Source organism: Trachurus trachurus, assembly GCF_905171665.1.
Source record: "Trachurus trachurus genome assembly, chromosome: 24".
NCBI lineage: Eukaryota > Metazoa > Chordata > Actinopteri > Carangiformes > Carangidae > Trachurus > Trachurus trachurus.
This window is the reverse complement of record NC_139910.1, coordinates 18,383,269-18,401,836: the sequence shown is the minus strand read 5'-3', so window position 1 is coordinate 18,401,836 and position 18,568 is coordinate 18,383,269. Positions and strand designations below refer to the sequence as shown.

General features: G+C 40.8%; 2 protein-coding genes across 2 annotated transcripts; one reads left to right on the top strand and one right to left on the bottom strand.

Moving 5' to 3' along the window:
- Positions 1–2,870: 2,870 nt before the first annotated feature.
- ppil4 (peptidylprolyl isomerase (cyclophilin)-like 4) lies at positions 2,871–11,493 on the bottom strand. The gene is made up of 13 exons (XM_084000517.1): positions 11,407–11,493; positions 11,043–11,110; positions 10,119–10,183; positions 9,915–10,032; positions 9,425–9,567; positions 9,123–9,219; positions 7,671–7,787; positions 7,454–7,578; positions 7,274–7,340; positions 5,769–5,880; positions 5,537–5,633; positions 5,253–5,385; positions 2,871–3,253 (listed from the first exon to the last, which is right to left on the bottom strand). The coding sequence occupies exons 1-13, from the start codon at positions 11,474–11,476 to the stop codon at positions 3,041–3,043; spliced, it is 1,425 nt and encodes a 474-aa protein (XP_083856643.1). The 5' UTR covers positions 11,477–11,493; the 3' UTR covers positions 2,871–3,040.
- Positions 11,494–11,533: 40 nt separating this feature from the next.
- Positions 11,534–17,786, top strand: ginm1 (glycoprotein integral membrane 1). The gene is made up of 8 exons (XM_084001353.1): positions 11,534–11,700; positions 11,862–11,933; positions 12,055–12,154; positions 12,585–12,739; positions 12,953–13,112; positions 13,219–13,445; positions 14,902–15,065; positions 15,163–17,786. Exons 1-8 carry the CDS (start codon positions 11,617–11,619, stop codon positions 15,266–15,268), a joined length of 1,068 nt encoding a protein of 355 aa, XP_083857479.1. The 5' UTR covers positions 11,534–11,616; the 3' UTR covers positions 15,269–17,786.
- Positions 17,787–18,568: the final 782 nt, after the last annotated feature.

The window sequence follows — 18,568 nt, the reverse complement described above, 5'->3', positions numbered from 1 at the left end:
CCGCACACACTCAACTCCTCCACCCACAAAACAACTGTGTTTATTTGGAAAACTCAAAATATTGTGTGTGTGGGAGTGGGGGGTTCTTTCTTAAGAATTACATATTTACTCGAGGGCGACAGATGTCTTTGATCTTGTGCTTAAATGTGACAGAGTTCAAGTTAAATGTTGTAGATGGAGTCTTTATCATCAATGGCCCTGCTAGATTTACTGTAATCAACAGAAACTTCTGAAAATCTTGTCAATAACATGTGAACTGAAACATTTCATATGTGATTTGTTTCTATTCACATGCAAATTTTGATTTCACATCACAAATAAACATGAAAAAAAAAAAAAAAAATTAAAAGAAATTGTATGTACATTCAAATGTAAAATCAAACATGTTTGTGAATACAAACCATGTGAATGGATTGAATTCATGTCAAGTTAAACGTAGTCATATGAACCTGAATTTAATGAAAACCACATGTGTCAGTTAAAATTTTGGTGTTTAAAAATATATGTGAGAAAGATGTCACATGCGAAGTCCTGTAGTATGGTTTCACATGTAAATCTAAGTGTCATGGGTTTCATGTGTTCACGGACTGCACATGTGACACCGCAAAGATGTTTAGAAACCACATTTCTCAAGAGACAACACCTGTGTCCCACACATTTCACACACGCCTTTAACAATTTTCTGTTTAGAGTAAACTAAACAATAAACTGCTGAAAACTTTAAATACACTATTGCCTTGCTCTTTCAAAGCCGTCAATTGAAGACTGAAGTTTATTATTAAGCTATAGTGTCCTATAAATAACAATTATTAATTTCCTCGCAGAAATTTTGAGAGTGCCACAGGGGAAGCTGCTGGTGGTGCCATCTCTGTCAACATGGGAATCAAAGTCAAGACAGAGCTAATCAGACAGACACATGATCATCTTTCTCTGAGCACTGACACTGAGGAACTGTCACCTGTGTGTGACCATGGAAACCATGGAAAAAAATCATGCAGATGGAGCAACGTGTAAAGAGAGAAAATTCAGACAATTTCACACAACAGCTCCTACCAGGGCCGGCTCTACGCAGGGGCAAGAGGGGGCAGCGCCCCCTCAAATAAATGTCTTGCCCCCTCAAATCCAAATTTTAGGAGTTGAGAAAGCACATTTTAATATACTCAAAAATGTGTATTACAAGTTGACAAAATTATCTGCAGTAGCACAAAACACCTACTGACTACCCTTCAGTTTTCAGGTGTGCCTTGTCAGGGTTCATTAGTGGAATTTCAGTGAGAATCTACAATGTAAATAGTCATGAAAATAAAGGAAATGCATTGAGTGTGTCCAAACTTTTGGCCTGTACTGTATATGCACCCCTAACCCCCCATATAATGTGGCTCTTTGCATTACGACAGTAAAAAATTTGGGCTCCAAGACCCTGGTTGGCCACCCCGGCCCCTAGTTGGACAGGTCTGAAGGTAGAGGCCTGACAAAGTGCAATCCACTTCTCCAGGTTGGGGTTGGACACATAGCCAACAACCCAATTCAATAAAGTTACTATAAGCACGGAGAAAAAAAGTGCTGGAGCATGATGTGTTCACATGATGCCCCCTTCACATTTCTGACTGCCCCCTCATATATGCCTGCCTAGAACCAGCCCTGGCTCCTACTCAAATTGTACAACTTATGTCCTGCTGTGGGAGGAGTAACGAATCAAAAATGTGGTATAGAAGAGGAATACTATAATATGACCTCTGTAGCTGTAGGCCAGTGCCTCGTAGCGTTTTAGCCCCGTGGCACTAATTATGAATAATCTTTAGTCAACGTTGATGCTTCAGCTACTTTCAGATGTTATAATGCTGTCAGTGCACTGTCTTTAAACTTTACTCAAACTGAAAAGCCATGTCCTCCCTTTGAACTTCAGTAGCCTACTCCACCCTCTTCATGCAGCTTCATAGTTTCGGACTGTATGACTTCCCTCTTCAACTGTTCCATCACCTTTAGACTTGACATTTCAGGTGTGTGCACTGCTTTACATCAAACTGCTTTCCACGTGAACCGAGGGACTTTTAATCTTAAACTAACATTTGAACTGCTGCAGATGCTGGTGAACCGACTTCAACCCACAATTCAACTGAAGTCATCTGTTCCGCTTTAACTTCTAGTGTTATTCAAGTCTTTCACATAAACCTTATTGTAATTATGTTGTGAATTACATTTTGTTTATTAAAAATCCATTGCATCTCATCTGTATGTAACCTTAGTTGATTTGTCCTAGTCTTTTTTGCTCATTAGTCATCAGTTAAGCTCTTTGAACTGCACTAACCTGTATGAAAAGTGCTGCACAAATAAAGTTTGCTTGATTCTGTTTGTTTTATGACTAGAACAAACACATGGAAATTCAGCCTTTCCTTGTTGTTTCTGCTTGTTCCAGAGCCATGACAACTTCTTCCTTCTTCCTTACTTTCTTACACTCATTCTGGGCCCAACTCAGCTATAAACCTTAACCTATGCATTTTACCTTCTCACCTCAAACATAAAACATTCCTCTTTGCACTTGGACCTGCAGCCAAAGGCGTGTAAGATGTGAGTTCGAGCAGTAAGATGTTGAGATAGTGAGACTCCACCCAGGTGTAAGAGGTGGGTGGAGGGAGACACTAGTGAATTCCCTTCATGCTGCGGGGAGACACTCCACCATACAATTTTCCATACTCACATTTAATAAATGTAAAAACCCCCACTTGTTATAGACTAAGGTCAAATGTGAAGCATTAATCATCCACCAGAGTGTGAAAGAAAGAAGAAGGTGCAGAGGAAGTAAATAACATTTAGATGGGGAAGTCTGCTGTGGTAAGTAAATAAAGAACTTACAACTCATCTGCGACAGTTTTAATGTACACATAAAAAAACATGTGACAAACATGTGACAATCATCTGATTTCTTTTAAAGTCAAGGTCAGGTGATTCTACAGGAAACCAGCACTTTAAGATTAGGAACATATAGATGCCAAATGAATTGTGCTGTATCCAGTTCAGGAGCTGTGGCTCCACTCTTCTCTCATCTGTATCTGCTCCTCTCTTTATCCTTGGACTTCTTTGGGGAGCGGCTGCGGCTCCTGTCCTTGTAGCCGTGGCCTTTGTTACGTCCCTCTTTCCCGTGTTTGGCCCAGGACTTGTTGTGTTTGTGATCCCTGTCTCTGGAGCGGGAACGGGAACGAGAGCGGGAACGGTGGCGGCCCGTTTTTCTCTCTCGCCGGCTCTCCTCACTCTCCTGGACATGAGAGAAAGAGAAGATGTGAGCATGTGGCATCACTCGTGACAAGAAATACGGTCTGTAGAGATAAGTACCAACAGATGTGTTTAGGTGTGTCCCAACCTCTATGAAACTTTTTAAACCTTTTTACACCCGGCTTTTTGTACGTCTTGTTGCTGTGAGTGTGGATACTTTTTATGTGATATTGCTGATCTGTGCTGTTTTCTGTTTTTAGGGATAATGTTTTTATTTTGTGTCATGTCTTTATAACCATATGACGCAATGGACTGTGCACAAGGCAACTTTCTCCTTGAGGGAATACAAAGACTCGTAATAACCCAGTCATTCTGATCATTAAGACTCTTCAGCTTCTTCTTCTTTTTTTCTTCAAGCATACCCACAATTCCCCTTGGTCTGGACCGATGTGGGAAACACAAACTCAAATCCTCTTCTATTTGAGTGTTGGCGTCACCTCCGTTAAAGAGTTTCTGAGAGATAAACATGAACTCCACCCTGCTACCAATAATAATGATGATTGATAATAATCTATTTCTCAAAAAGTATCTGATGTGATCCCATGATGACAGGAACTGTGATGAAGTTTCTCATATTTATGTCACACTGTGCTGATGGTGAGACACTGAGCTGTGTGTACAGAGCAGAAACACAGAGCAGCCTCTGCTGTCGCTGTGGCAGCACATGCTTGGTGTTCATGAAGGAGGAATTCGGCTTCCTGTGAAAAATAGTTTCTTTCTGGAAACAATGCATCATCAGTGTTACTTCATTTACTTCAGCTTGGTCCAAGTTCAACTCCACGCCCCTCCCACGAAAAGGTTAAAGATATGAACATGAAGCCGTGGCTCCGTGGTTTGACTCCCAAATCTGCACAGTCAAGGAGAAGTGCAAGAGCAAAAAGGATGTAGTGTTGTTCCACCAAACTACGTCTGATGATGACGTTAAAACCTCTGTTAAGGCCTCTGTAACACCACATCAGGCTATTGTAACAGTCAAAAACAACGCTGTGGTTTTTTTTAACCAGCCTCACAGTTTCATTTCATTTTCAAACTCTAAATTTAGATTCCTGGACACCGCAATGAGGCACTGCTAGTTCCTATAATAACAGTCCCTCTAGCTCACCACTTCCTGTTTGCATCCACTGTGATCTTATTTACAAAACATTAATGTACACAGAGAGACAGATATATAATTAATTAACTGACATTTAGCCACTACCAACTTTTCCTCTGGCTTAGCTCTGGGGGACAACAGGGTGGAGACTGTTCATGTGTGTGCAAGCAGGGACCTGTTCCAACAATCAGGTTGACTCAGTTCTGTGGAAGAGTTCCTTTGACCTGTCTCACTCTTCCATGTCTGAGGGACCTTATCAACAACTGAACTCAGTGAGCCTGCTTCAGTTCGTCTGCGTCCCTGTAGGGATGAGTAATAGTTACCGTAAACCAGAACTAGCTGCAGATGTTTTACCGTATCAAGTTAAACCCAAATAAAGACTGACAAAAAACTCTAAATCATGAGTTTATGACTGAATAAAACCAATAAAACTGCTAACCCTGTTTGTTTTCTTTATTTTATTTTTAAGATCCTGACCTTATTTCCGGACGTTTCATCACAATATGGTGCAATAGCTGAATATGAAATCTGCTCCTCCCTACGTAGGTGTTGCCTTTGATGTGTGATTGACACGTTTGGCAATCAACACCGACATCTAGGATGAGTAAAGAGACAGAGGACCTTTGTGATCCCAGTCTACATGTTTGATACCAGCAGCTGCCACTGTAAGAACCAGTTCCCCTGCAGATGCAACCTTGTACAGACTGCCACCGGCTACAGAGATGAGGTTAGATTCCCGTAGATTCAATCACAGGGATGACATTTAAAATCTCGCAGAAGAAACATGAGGCTAATGCACGATGGATACGAGCTGGAAAAAAAAAAAAAAAAAAAAGGAAATCAGCACGGCCTGCCCTCAGAGAAAAGGTAAAAGACACAGTAAAGGTACCTTGTGTTTTTTGGTCTTCCTGTTGTCGTCATCGTCAGAGTGGTGATGGTGTTTCTTTTCCTTGTACTTCCTCTCTGAGCTCCACTGGCTCGTCGTCTCTTGCTCCTCCTCGATCAGCAGGTCATACTTGGGACTTTTTTTGGGAAAGTTAAGGAAATCTCGTACGAAGGTGAAAAAAGTGAAACTGGAAACCAAGAACCTGGTACTGGTACATGACAAAAGGCTGTACACGGAAATAATTCTGTAACATATCACAACATAATGAAATGATTGCACAGGGATACTCTTGTCTTGGCTTTGCTTGGTCCTTGAGAGCCAGTTTGGATCTGTTCTCCACGTCCTTCTCATATGCTTTGAAGTCATCTTTCGTGTATTTCCCTCCTAGGACAAAGAGAAGGACACGTGTATCAAAGTGTCAAAAGACTTCATACACTTAATAGGTTCACACTGATACAACAGGTTTTCCAATGTCCAAACATCCAAGTATGAAATCAACACAGACTTCAAAGTGAATACCTTTCCCCTTCCATTTGATCTTTGATACTGACTGGCTGAAGTCCACGTGGATGCGTCGATCATCAATCAGCACATTGTCCATTTTGAAATAGGCCTTTTCGCAGTCCTCTTGCTGTGGAGACAGAAACCATATAAGAGAAAAAATGCGATACAAGTGTGACTTTCCCACTGGTAGTTATTTTTGATGAGAGCTGCAAATTATTCTGTTATTGAATAATTTAGCACATGAATTAACAGCTATCAGAATTAACTTTGTCCCAAATGTTGTTGGCATAGGGCTTAGAGCAAACTGCTTCCAAAGGCTTCTGGCACATTGATTGGATACAGAACAACAGAACAAACCACTTCCAAAAAAGCTCCTTCTGTTCGTACGAACTTTCAGATTAGTGAGGAGTGACTTCAGTGGAAGAGATGTTTCATGTGTGCCAAACCACAGCTGATGTGCACACACTGATGGGAGAGGCAGCCTGCTATGCAAAATCAGAGTTTAAAAATGAATATTAACTGCTGAAAACAGATGTTAAAAGGAAACCGTCCGCAGCAGTAGAGCCCGGGATTTGAATGAAATATGCTCCTGCTGCAAATGTGGAAAAACCCACGGTTGCCATTTATCTTTCACGCTTAGAGTGGCAGCTATTGACACCGGTGGACGTCCAAGTCAAGCGCAGTTTACCTGGAACAGCTGGCACAATGCCCTCTAGTGGTTTCATTAGTCACTGCAGCTGGCTGATCTGCTTTCAGGAGCTGACTCTTTCTATAAATGCTGCACATGCATAATATTAATAATAATAATCATAACATAATAACAAGTGGCTCAATTTTTACACCCAGTGACAAACCTGGACAAATTTTGTTTTTTTTCTGTTGGTATTTGTAGTTTTCAAAATAACTGACATCAGAGGACAAACCCTCACCTGCATCCCCTCTCAAAACGACAGAGACTCGCTATGAGACTCACGTATGAAGTTACTCATTAACTTGTTAAGGTGCAAACTCGTGTGTTTACAATGTGGAGGTTGCTCATGAACATCCAAAGAACGTGCTAGACCCTTACTTCTCTATCATATCAACACCATGTGATAATCAATACATTTCAACAGCAACAGTGCCATTTCGAAAATGTGTATTTTTATTCGTTGTTGTTTTGTTTTTTATGTCAGAGGATTTGTTTTGTTTTGTTCCTCACGGTCTGCACTTCAGCACACTGACTATGACAAAAATATAATGGATAATGGATTTAAGTGCCAAGTCCACTTTAATTTGAGAAGAAGATTTTGCTTTTTCAGCAAAGAGTGCCAAAGGTTAAAAGTAACTGGACATGGTGTGATTAAATGTGCAATTTTTATGTTAGCAGAGCAGAGTTGTAGCAGTCTACATGAAGAGTAACCATAATCAGAGAGGGGGGGGGGGATAAAGCAAGTAAACATGTTTCCCAAGGGGTTGAATTATTCCTTTAAGCTGTGTAAGTGTAGCGCTGGTACACAGAGATGCTGTGAGACACTCACCTTGTCAAACTCTATGAAAGCGTAACAGAGGGAATCTCCTGATTTCCAGTCTCTGATGATCTCACAGCTGCCCCATAAAAAAAAAAAAATGCATTAGCAAATATGGTCAAAATATATGTCTCTAAAGCCAAGTGTTAGTATGTATCACATCATTTATGAACAAACCAGAACATGCGTTACCTTTTTATGGTCCCAAAGCGGGAGAAGATGATTTCCAGGTCTTCATCTGTGGTCACTGGGTTCAGTTTGCAAACAAACAGCACGTTCTCTGGAGGTCTCATGTCTGCGTCAGGGAGGTCGCCCACCTGAAAGGAAGAGGGACACATCGGTGTAGAACAGTTTCATGTGTCTCGTGTGATGTTGAGCGGGAATCCGACAGCACAGTTCTCCTCCTCACCATCTCCAGCAGGATGGCCTGAGTTTTGGCCTCTTTCTCCTGCAGCCTCTCCTCCAGCTCCTCAGCTCCTTTCCCATCTGTGTCATCGATCACCTCGTCCGCACCGATTCTGCCACTCTGCACAGAGTAGATACAGTCATCCCATTTATCACACACACTTTTTTTCTTCATTCATCTCTTTGAGTTTTTTCAGAGCATGCATCATCATGATCTGTTTTGCCTTCATCAAGGAGGAGGCTCCGAGGCTTCCTCTTCTTCAATTATATTTCACCAAATTGTAAAATGATGTCACTAGATTTCATCCATAAGGTACAATAGCATATGAATTTTGTAAAAGCATATAAGTCTAAAAAACTGTATTGGATGAAGAGAAAGTTACAGAGCATCATGTTAACCATAGCGACTCACTCACATATCTGCCTGTGTGTACATGATGTGAGGGAAGCAGCAGAATAGGGGAAAAAGACAGTGATAGTTTGATGGATATTTCACACACACTGTTTCTCTGTCTGGAGATGAATAACTGCAGAAGAGTTTATCCTCTTTGAATTGTCAGAGACTGTGTTTGCTACTGGGGTCACTGTAGGATCTTTAAAAAGTGGTGTGATGGATCTTAAATGACAGGAGTTTAAGCTGAAATTACATTGACTTGGTAAGAAATGTATAATTGAAGAACAGGTGCGGCATGGTGTTTTTTTTTTTTACTGCCCCGGGGAACACATCAAATTTAATAGGCTACATAAAACCATGAGAATGAGATGAGGAAAATTTGACATATTTTTGAATTGTCTGTTTGACCATAGAAACAAATATGTGACTGTTTGATCTTCTGTAAACTATCAGTGGGAACACGGAAGTATTACATTTGTGTGTCGTTTCCCTCATTTCTGTTGCACTTCCTCCTAGGATCATAGTAAGTCTGCACTGATGCACTGGACAATCCATTCCAACGGGGTTCTACTCAATTTCATATGGCAAAGCTCCATGTGAATGTGGATATGATGATGAGTGTGCGTGCATTGTTTGTCTGCACTGTTACACTGTACTCCTGCAACCCTGCACGGAGCAGCTGTATAGAGCTGTGAAGCTGGATGCAATGAACAGGCCACGTTGCTAACAACAAAAAACATAGCAGTGCCCTCATGCAACTACAGACACTCAATGAGCCAAGTGTCTCTGTCTGCACCTGCACCTGCAGGAAGTGCAGGATTCAGACTCTCTGAGGCAATAAGGGAAAAAAAATACTTTCATCTACAACCTAAAACAGCCTAATGAATAATGACCATGTATTTGTCTTGCATATAAGCAACCATGTGTAATTTTAACTCCACTCGTGAAGAATAGTTGCACATATGACCATTTTGTTCTCAGTTTGGGGCCCTGTGTGTACAAACTTTGATGTACTGAATCAGCACAGTTCCCTTCTAATGTGTCAAACAGCAGTGTACTCACATCTAGCTGCTCTTTAGTGGGTTCAGGAGACCGATCAGGGACGGGCAGGTCAGGAGGGTCATCAAATGGGTCCTCCAGAATCACTGTGTGGTTTATCCTGAGGAGAAGTTTCACTCTTTTCTAAAGATTGTACAACTGTATGCTGAGTTTATTGCTCAGAAACAACCAAGGAAAAACAGATGCCCTGATCCCAAGTGCACTATTGATTATTATTATTGTTAGTTACATAGGAGTCAAACCATTGACCCTGACAACACAAGTGCTAAACCCTACGAGCACACTTCATAATTTATTCACCTCACCTGATATCCTGAAACGGGACAAAGTCTTTATCAACAAAGGTTTCATTGACTTTGGCCAACACGTCCATGCCCTCTGTAACTTCCCCAAACACAGTATGGACTCCATCCAGGTAGTCCAGGTTTTCCCCGGTGGTAATAAGGAACTATGGACAAAAAAAAACACCATAAGTACACCATGTGGCACAGCTTGCAGAAAACCTTTGGGTGTGGAAATTAGATATGGTTAATGATAAGTAAAAGACTACACATCATTTACTTTAACATCTGTGTTTCTGAAACTGTCAGTTTGTTTGTTTAAATCAGCTTTAAATATCACAAATGTTAAGATTTTTTATTTTACTTTGTACATCTGCTTGTTGTTTATGTTTTTAACCACTTTAGCAATTCTCCCCAAATTTCCTCAACTTGGTTTGAAGAAACACAATCCAACTAATATAATTAAAACAAGTAAGAATAGTAAAATAGAAATACAGGTGCTCATGTTATTCACCTGGGAGGCATGCTGATTGTTTCCATTGTTCACCATCGACACAGTCCCCTTCTTTCTGTGCTTGATGCGTGGATTTTTCTCTGGATCAAAAAAGCGAGCCTGGTCCCCATAGAGTTTACTAATCACAAACAGAGAAGAAAACATTGGCAACTTGTGGTAAAAAAAAAAAAAAAAACCTGAACAGTGGTGAAAGTGATGGCTGACCTATAGATTGATTCTCCACCACGGCCGGTACCAGTGGGATCTCCAGTCTGCATAATGAAGTCTCTCTGATGGGAAGACAGAAACATTGTTACACAGTTTCAAAGCTCAATGAATGAATTAGGAGGAAAAGACAAAGTCTTCACCAGAACCTGAAATAAGGCTGTGAAGATTTTTTTTTTATAATCGACTCTCAAATCGACAAGACCTGTAATAATTCAGTTTTTGTTACAAAATGAGATATGAATTGTATATATGGATCTTTGTTTGGATTGAATAAAGTGTAAAACTTCAAAACATTACTGTGACCAACCAATTTGGACTAAAGATACATTGCATCAGGGCTTAGTTTCCATAGGTGGCAATTGTGTTATTTGATTATTAATACATGGGATTTTAGCATAGTGGCATTAAACTGCTACAAGAAACCAAGGCGAAACCTCAGCTTACTTCTTCAACAAAGAAACAGAACAATAACAGTAGTGACTGAGCTTTAACTAACATCATGTTACCACCTAGGTTTACTACTGGTCTTCAGCAAAATGTACAAACCAGAAAACAGTGGGAACCATCCCCCTGAGGAACTGAATGCTGGTTAACCTAAGTTAGGATCTAGTTGTTACTATGTTATATTCTGCTTTCTAGATGAAAAGAGTGAATTAAATGTAATGTTCAAGATTAAGTTTAAGTGTAAGTTAACCGGATCATTAATGCACATCCTCATCTAACACTATCCTAGCCATAATGTGAGCCCGTATGAACCGTGACATGAACTTTTTTAATTCTCTTGTGACTATATCGCCCTCCTCGGGTCAGTCAAGACGAGTGTGCAGTGCACCACGTTTGAACTGATAACGTTAATCGAATCAATGAGATTGATTAATCTGTTAGACAACTGTGCAGCGCAACTGTTTAGACGTAACTTACCTGGACATTGTGGAAGAGGCAGTAGTTGTAGTATTTTATCTTGCATAACTTCAGAAAGTTCAGACATGCTGCGAAATGAAAACAGCAAAGGTTACAGTCATTGCAACAGAACACGGCGCGTCTCTTCAGCGTTTTGTCAAGTATGACCTAATTTATGCTTTCTTGCTGCATTGTAACTAAGAGAGACATAACTAGTATGTTATATGATAAAAAATACAGTTTCTAAGAAGCCAGCAAGCTAACAGCCTTAGCTAGCGTCCAATTACTCTGTATTTATTCCTTATCGATTTAGTAGCTTATTCAATTAACGAGTAAAACGCAGGAAATTAGCTTTAGTTACGAGGAAATAACCGTGTTTTCTTACTTTTGGGTCTTTCATCAGTAAACAAATCAATTACTATATCACCCAGCGTTGTTTCAAGGAGCACCGCCATTCTGACGTCCTCGAGATCTCGCGAGAACAGCGTGCTGGGATATTCCGCACGCATGCGCGTTACGTTACGTACGTCTTGCTAATGTTGTTGTTGTAGCAGCTATCTTTCTGCTGGGAAGTGAAGTCACCACAAAAATAGACATGGCAGGGCCAGCGGTTTGTCTTATGTCTGTTCTTTTTGCCTTAGCAACGTCCACAGAGTCGTCACCCATGCAGCTGAATACGGTAAGACCGAAACGACAGAAGATATTTAGCCAATTTTGATGTTAGCGTAATCTTAGCTCACTGGTCGAGGGGATATCCTGACTGGCAGACACGGTGGTGTTAACCCTCCCGTCTCTCTCTTTGTTTGTTTTCTTTTCTTATGACTTTTGATTGAAATACAGGAAAACATCCTGATCAACGTGACAGCAGGGACGCTGGGGCACACACAGTTACAGGACTCGAACAACTTGCAGGTGCACAGTATGAGTCAACTTAATAAACAAAGGTCCAGTCTGAGGTGTGTCCTCCATGAATTTCGAAAAAAAAACTGCAACAAATCAGCCAAACCACAGCTTTGTCGTTTTTTTCTTTCAGATAAATTTAAACATATCGGTGGGCGAGGAGCAAGTGTTGGTCAATGACATCCCAGTGGAGCTGTCAGGCGTCACCAGGTTCAACTGTCAAGCACTTCTCTGTGAGCATCTATCACCTCATGAGAATCAAGATAAAGCATATCACATAAGATCAACAGAAAGCACATATTTAGATCTGTTACAAAACAATTACTTGTTATAGTGTAAAAAAACAGAAACAGAAATAATATTTATCTTTTAAATGTGGATTCAAGCACCAGAATTGCTATGTTAATCTCTCTAAGGTAATGAATTTGCGAAATCCTTTTAGTATGTTGAATTTTAGGCTAAATAGACAGCAAACTTTGTAAGTTTGTAGATATCTGCTGCACTATTACTAGATAAAAAAAAAAATCCATTCTCATTCTGCTTCTTCCAATGTTGTTAGTGTCTAAAAGTAATTAATTCAGTAATGACCGGAACATTTAGGTCATAATCCACTATTTTGATAAGTTATTGTTAGTATACATTGATTTGTGTTTTTTTTTCCAGTGGAAAGCATCAATGGAAGCAGTGAGTTTGAATCTGGGGACATGGTGTCCACTGTCACCCGGGTGATGGTGAGCCAGAACCGGCTGTACAGCGACTCAGAGGAGGTGGTGGCCCTGCAGGTGTTCAGTGAAGTGATCGAGATGGAGGGAAAAGAGGTACACACTTTGTTATCAATCTTGCTGCAAGTTGCCGAGAGAGTGTGTTGGAAGTATCCTTACTAACGAGTACTTGAATGTGTTACAGATTGTAGCCATCAATATCTTTCAGTTTACAGCAGACTGTTTGTTTTCTTTTTCCTTTTTACAACATGCCTAATGAATATACAGTTTTTGAATGTGATCTCACATCGTATGGGTTTGAACATTTAGGTCCAGCAGCCTGACATGTGTGAGGTGAAGCTACTGATGAGCCCAGATTTCCAGAAGCTGGCTCAGTTCACCAACATCTACCCCATTGGACACAGTGAGATCTTCAGGGTTCCCAGGGAGAACGATGTGGTCGTCACTGATCCACCGAACCCTAGAAAAAGTATGAAAACACGGTGCTTCTTCTGATCTGAAAGTATTGTTGTTAATGTTACGCAGATACACAAGAACTTATTCTTTCCACACAATTTCTTTCTTTTTAAACTCAGATGAGGATCAGCTGATCTCTCACACCACCAGCCAGTACCCCCTGAAGCACACAGAGACTACCCAGGAGGAGACGGCAGCTCCTGGAAAGCTCCCAGAGACTCCTCTTCGTATGGACCCCGACCTGCTCTACGATGTCAGATACGATGATGGACTCGATGACCGACCAAACCAGCCGGATCAAATTCAGATGGAAACTCCACCCAAAGAATTTATATCCTCTTACTCTGTAAGTAAAGCCTACGTGATGACCTCCACGGTGACTCAGAGGTATCTGTGTCTCAGAAGGATAGGTGAAGGTTTTTCTTTCTTCCAGTGAAAATGACACAGTTTCTGTGGCTGTAGGCCATCAGAAGGAAGAAACACAGAAAGTGGGGTCAGTTTACAGCTGGGAATGCTCTCAAATGTAGCTCTCAACAGTCACTGTAACACTCTGCAGATGTAGGACACATTTAAAAAAATATTTTGACATAAAATTCACACTGTCTAAGTTTGTTATAGCTCACAAGAATGCCTATAAATCTCCACCTCCATGCTTTGAATCTAGAAATCCTCATGATTTCCCAAACTATTTCATCCCTTACACACAGAGTAAACAACATGAAATATGGTTGGCAGTAACAGGAAGATCATTAACATTTCTGCACTGTTGGTGTGCATTAAATATACCACCCTTGTTTAATGAAATGAAAATGGTTAAGAAATCTAAATTGTACCATCTTACAATAATTGTGTTATCTGTTGAAGTGTAGGGTGAAATACAGACTCCATTCCCAGGTCTCTCTTGGGAATGAGAACCTGTGTGTCAATGAGATTAACTGTATAAATAATGCTTAAATACATTTCTGCATCTGCATCTGTGATTCCAGTTAAGGCTCATGTTGTGAACAAAGTTATAGAAAAACAGTGAACACCACATCTTCCTCACTTTTGGCCTGAGTTTAGTCCAACACAGCATGAGTCCACATGGGGCTGGCTGTCCATGGACCAGCTATAATACCAACAACTGCTACTTTGTCTCACACTGAAAAACAGATGGAAGTGCCAGTGACATAGAAACTGGAGTTTCAGTGACTGATCAGAGGCCTGTAGTGCTACATATATCCAGGATAACTTCTCTTTATCTGGATAAACTGAGCCTAACATTGTCTGTTCTGTACTATGAAGCTTAATATCAATTGGCTCAGTTAACCGGGTTTACCTGCGCATTCAAATGGAAGTGGAAGGGTTAGTGGTAAGAATAGCTTAGATTAAGACTTTGCAATAAACATCAAGCAGTAAAAAGAATAGCATAGCTCATAAACCCTTTCATCAATTATCGTACATTTAAATTTGATAGGTATCCTAAAGCCATAATAGGGGACACCACAAAAAACATCAAATATCTGTATCAGCATCAAATTTTGTACAGATGTTTTAGAAGCAAGTATTAACACAAATCTAAAATGTCATATTGATTAATGGAAGTGACTGACATTATAAGCCTATGGTGTGTAAATGGTGGTCTCATAATTGAGGGTCAAATTGTCTGAATGGCTGCCCCCCACCACACCTTTAGTCCCACTGACTGCAGACTTCACAGGTACAGGGTGATATGCTCTACAGAAGGTGTGTGTGTGTGTGGTGACAGAAGCCATCTTGCAAATCTAGCAGAGCTCATGTCTTTGTGTCCATCCTGTCCCCAGGCCATGTGTCAGTGGGTGGAGCAAGTGAGAGAGCGTCTGAGGCGCTTCTGCTCCGAGTCTCTGCCGCTCTTCTTCCTGGTGATGTGGGTGGTGGTGATCGGCGTTGTGGGATCAGCAGTCATAGTCAAGATCTTGGACATGTTCTTCCCAACTTGTGAACACAAGTGAGTTTGTTTCCAGAAGGTGTACATAACTAATAGACCAGTAACATACCTGTATAACACTTTTTTCTTTCTTCTCTTTTCTTTTCTTTTTTTGAAGGCACATTTTTCACCTAAACGCTGTCACCCTGACCCCGGAGGATGAGAAGCACACCCTGTTGGAGAACATAGAGATTGAAGCAGAGGGAGAAGAGAAGAAACCCTGAGGGAGGAATGGCTTGGCCTTTTCCTTTGTTTTCAGTTTGTCCTTGTTTTTTTCTTTAACCTTGATTACTATGTTACATTTTCAGCATGGCCTGGTTTTGTCCCTCGCTTATATTCAGAATTGTGAACCACTCGCTTTTCACTCCAATTTAAGCACATAAGCCATGAATGGGTGGGAGTGGGCTGGGGGGGTGGGATGGGGGTGGTTTAAACTCATCGGACCGACTGAACTCAGTTTCCTAGTTTAATGCTGGTTCAAGTGAATCCCTCTGATTTAGTGACATGATCACAGTGAGTGGTTTATTATTGTGATGTGATGTGACGTCAGCTTAGAGCAGTCGTGCTTAGTTCCACTTGTTCACTACAGAGGACTAGAAAACCAGTTGTTTTTCTGTTAAAAAAACAAAAAAGGCTCCGTGATCCAATGTCTGGTCAGACTGAGTTTTATTTAAAGTCACTTTTATGAAGTCACAAATGATGAACTTTGTCCCTTGTCTTTAAAAGTAACAAGTTTTTTTTTTTAAATATATCAGCAATGACTGACTTCCAAATACAAAGTGGCTTACATTTTTGTCACTTAAGAGATCTCAGATCTCCAAAGGAACAGTTTGACATTTTCTGAAATACTCTTATTTATTTTGATAGAGGACTGATACCAAGATCTGGGCCTAAAGCCTTTGGTTTGGTTTAGTTTAAACTTAGATAAGAGGGCACAGCTGACCTGTAGGTTATATCAGTTTTTTTTTATCCGTAGGATAATGTGAACACAGCACATACAGCCCGATGCGTGAGTCTGAGACACAGTGAACTGGTCGATTTACATCCGTGGGCGGTCAGAGAAAGTTGTGTCATACAACTGCACTAATGCTCTGTTACCGTGGTGATTTCCAGATCAGCTGGACTTTGTTCACCAGGGTCCTTCATCTGTACCGATGACCAGGCGGGACATGCAGTAGGTCAAGCTGTTAGTGAACTGGGACCACCCACTGCTGCTGGGTTCAAGTCGTTTTTCAATTTCATGCTAAAGTTTGGATCTTAGATCTGATAAAAAAAAAAACAGACATAACTACAGGAAGTCAGCAATTGACTCAGGATGGGAACTGAGTGTATTTCCCAAGATGTAGAGCTGCTCCTTTAAGCCGACATCGACAACATGTCCTCAGAGAGGAAGAGATGGGAGGTCCCTTCAGCTGCGTGACACTTCAGGAAGCTTTTACTGAACATGTTTTTTTTTTCCTGTCGTATCTCAACTTAGCAGCTGACACCGGGTTTATCTCATCACATGTAATTACTGTAGGTTGAACAAATGAATTGGAACAAATTGATGATTTAAGCAGATGCACCCAGCGTGACTCAGTAATTTTGTTCACCGGAGAGACTTTCTGTATGTACAGTAGCAGCTGTGTACAGGCCCCATTGTTTGTCTTTCTTGCGTTGTATTTTCTTCTCCCAGATTGAGCCCCATTGCTGCGTGTTAAAGAAAACTCTGAGGCAGCAAATGCACTAAAGGGAGTTCATTGGAAATGTGTTTATTTAATATGAAACGGGGGAAGACAATACCCTAACCCACCCTCTCCCCCCCCACAAACACATACACACACACACATACACAGAAACACAAACATACACACCACTTTATAACTGGATCTGAATGTCACTACTGAAAAGAACTCCTGTCGTCCACAGTTTTGCTTCAGATGTTGATTGTTATTCTTCGCAGTGCCTCAGTGACAGTTGTAGAGTTCCTGTCACTGAAGACAGGGATTATAATTTATTCTACTTTGGTTAATGTGTGTGTGGCTTCCTTGTTACTAATGGAGAGTGAAAGTGAGATTGTTCAGATTGTCTATGCACTCTAAACGAAGACAGAAGACAAATCACTACTATAATTGGACTCATGTAAATTACAGTGTCTGTAAAGAGGGAATCTGCACAAAATGGAGTCGAACCTGCATGGATGTTGATTATTTTCTTTTTCTTTTTTTTTGTTGTGTGCGGTAAATCTCATGATTTTTAGAGCGGAGTGACTGAGATGACGGACCTCCTGAGCATCGCTGCCAGGAGGCTGTGTGTGAAGGACCAAAGCAGACTGGTGCGGGTGGTGGTTGATTGAAAACTTGGCAAGTGTCAGTGTAGTTTTTGTGTTGTTTCCCAACTTAATTGTCATGCTTCAAAGAAAAAACAAAAAAACATGAGCTTGTGTAGCTCAGAGCAGCTGAGACCTCGTCTCTCCCCAGGGTTCAGTTAAGCTGCAGGATGCATGATGTGCTGCATTAGCAAAAGGTGCATGTGTAGTCTAGCTTGTGAATGCAGTTTGCTGTCCTATCAGCAGGTTATACATTAAAACTAGGAAACTGCATGATGACTCAAAACAACTCAACCTGTCAGCTGTACGCCTCCAACTCCAAATTGATACCCTGAGAACAAACAAGTGCTGTAGATGATACTGAATTAGCCTGTAAGGCAAAAAGGTGTGCCAGGCATGAATTCAGATGTGTTGCTGAAGAATAAAACAACCAGTATTTTTAATTTGAGCTGTTTTGTCTGCATTTACTGTATGAATGGAAGCTGGACTGTAAAGTCACATGATGTCTGAATTTGTGCCATTATTGTGGTTGTGAGCTGAAAGAGCACATTGTCAACATGTTTTCTTTCTTTTATAATGCAGAAGCCTTAATAAGGGCAGTGTCTAATCTAACATTAGAACGGCTCACAGACTGAGGTTCCCTTCAGAAAGCGACTATAAAGACCGAGCTGGACTAATAGAGCGGCTCAACACAGTGAAGCAAACAAAAAAACACAAGACAACCTCAGAAAACAACTTTAGTGTGAAAATGCACACAACACAGTGGACACAGCACAACCATAAAGCTCAGTACACAGCATCTTGACTCTGTATTTACAGTTAAATGACCTACATTTATGGATAAACCTGATCATGAATGGTTGATTTTCATGAAGCTGGGTCTTACATAGTCGTCTCAGAGTTTAGATTTCCGTCAGTCCACAGTTAAACACACTGTAGATGGAGATGAATCAGTTCTGTGGATGTGCAGCTCAGGTGCTCAGTCATGTGACAAAGAAGCTCAGAGTCAAAGAATTATTGGAGCTGATTCACGTCTCTCTTCTTGATTTCGCACATAATGATGTGTGTCCAGGAGCAGACACTACTGGGAAGTGTTTTATGGACTGATGAGACTAAGGTTGAATTGGCTTGATCTAGGGCTGCAGTCTAGGAATCTCCACACAACTTTAGGGGAAATAAATCCTCAGGCTTATCAGGGTTTTTTCAGGATCATGTC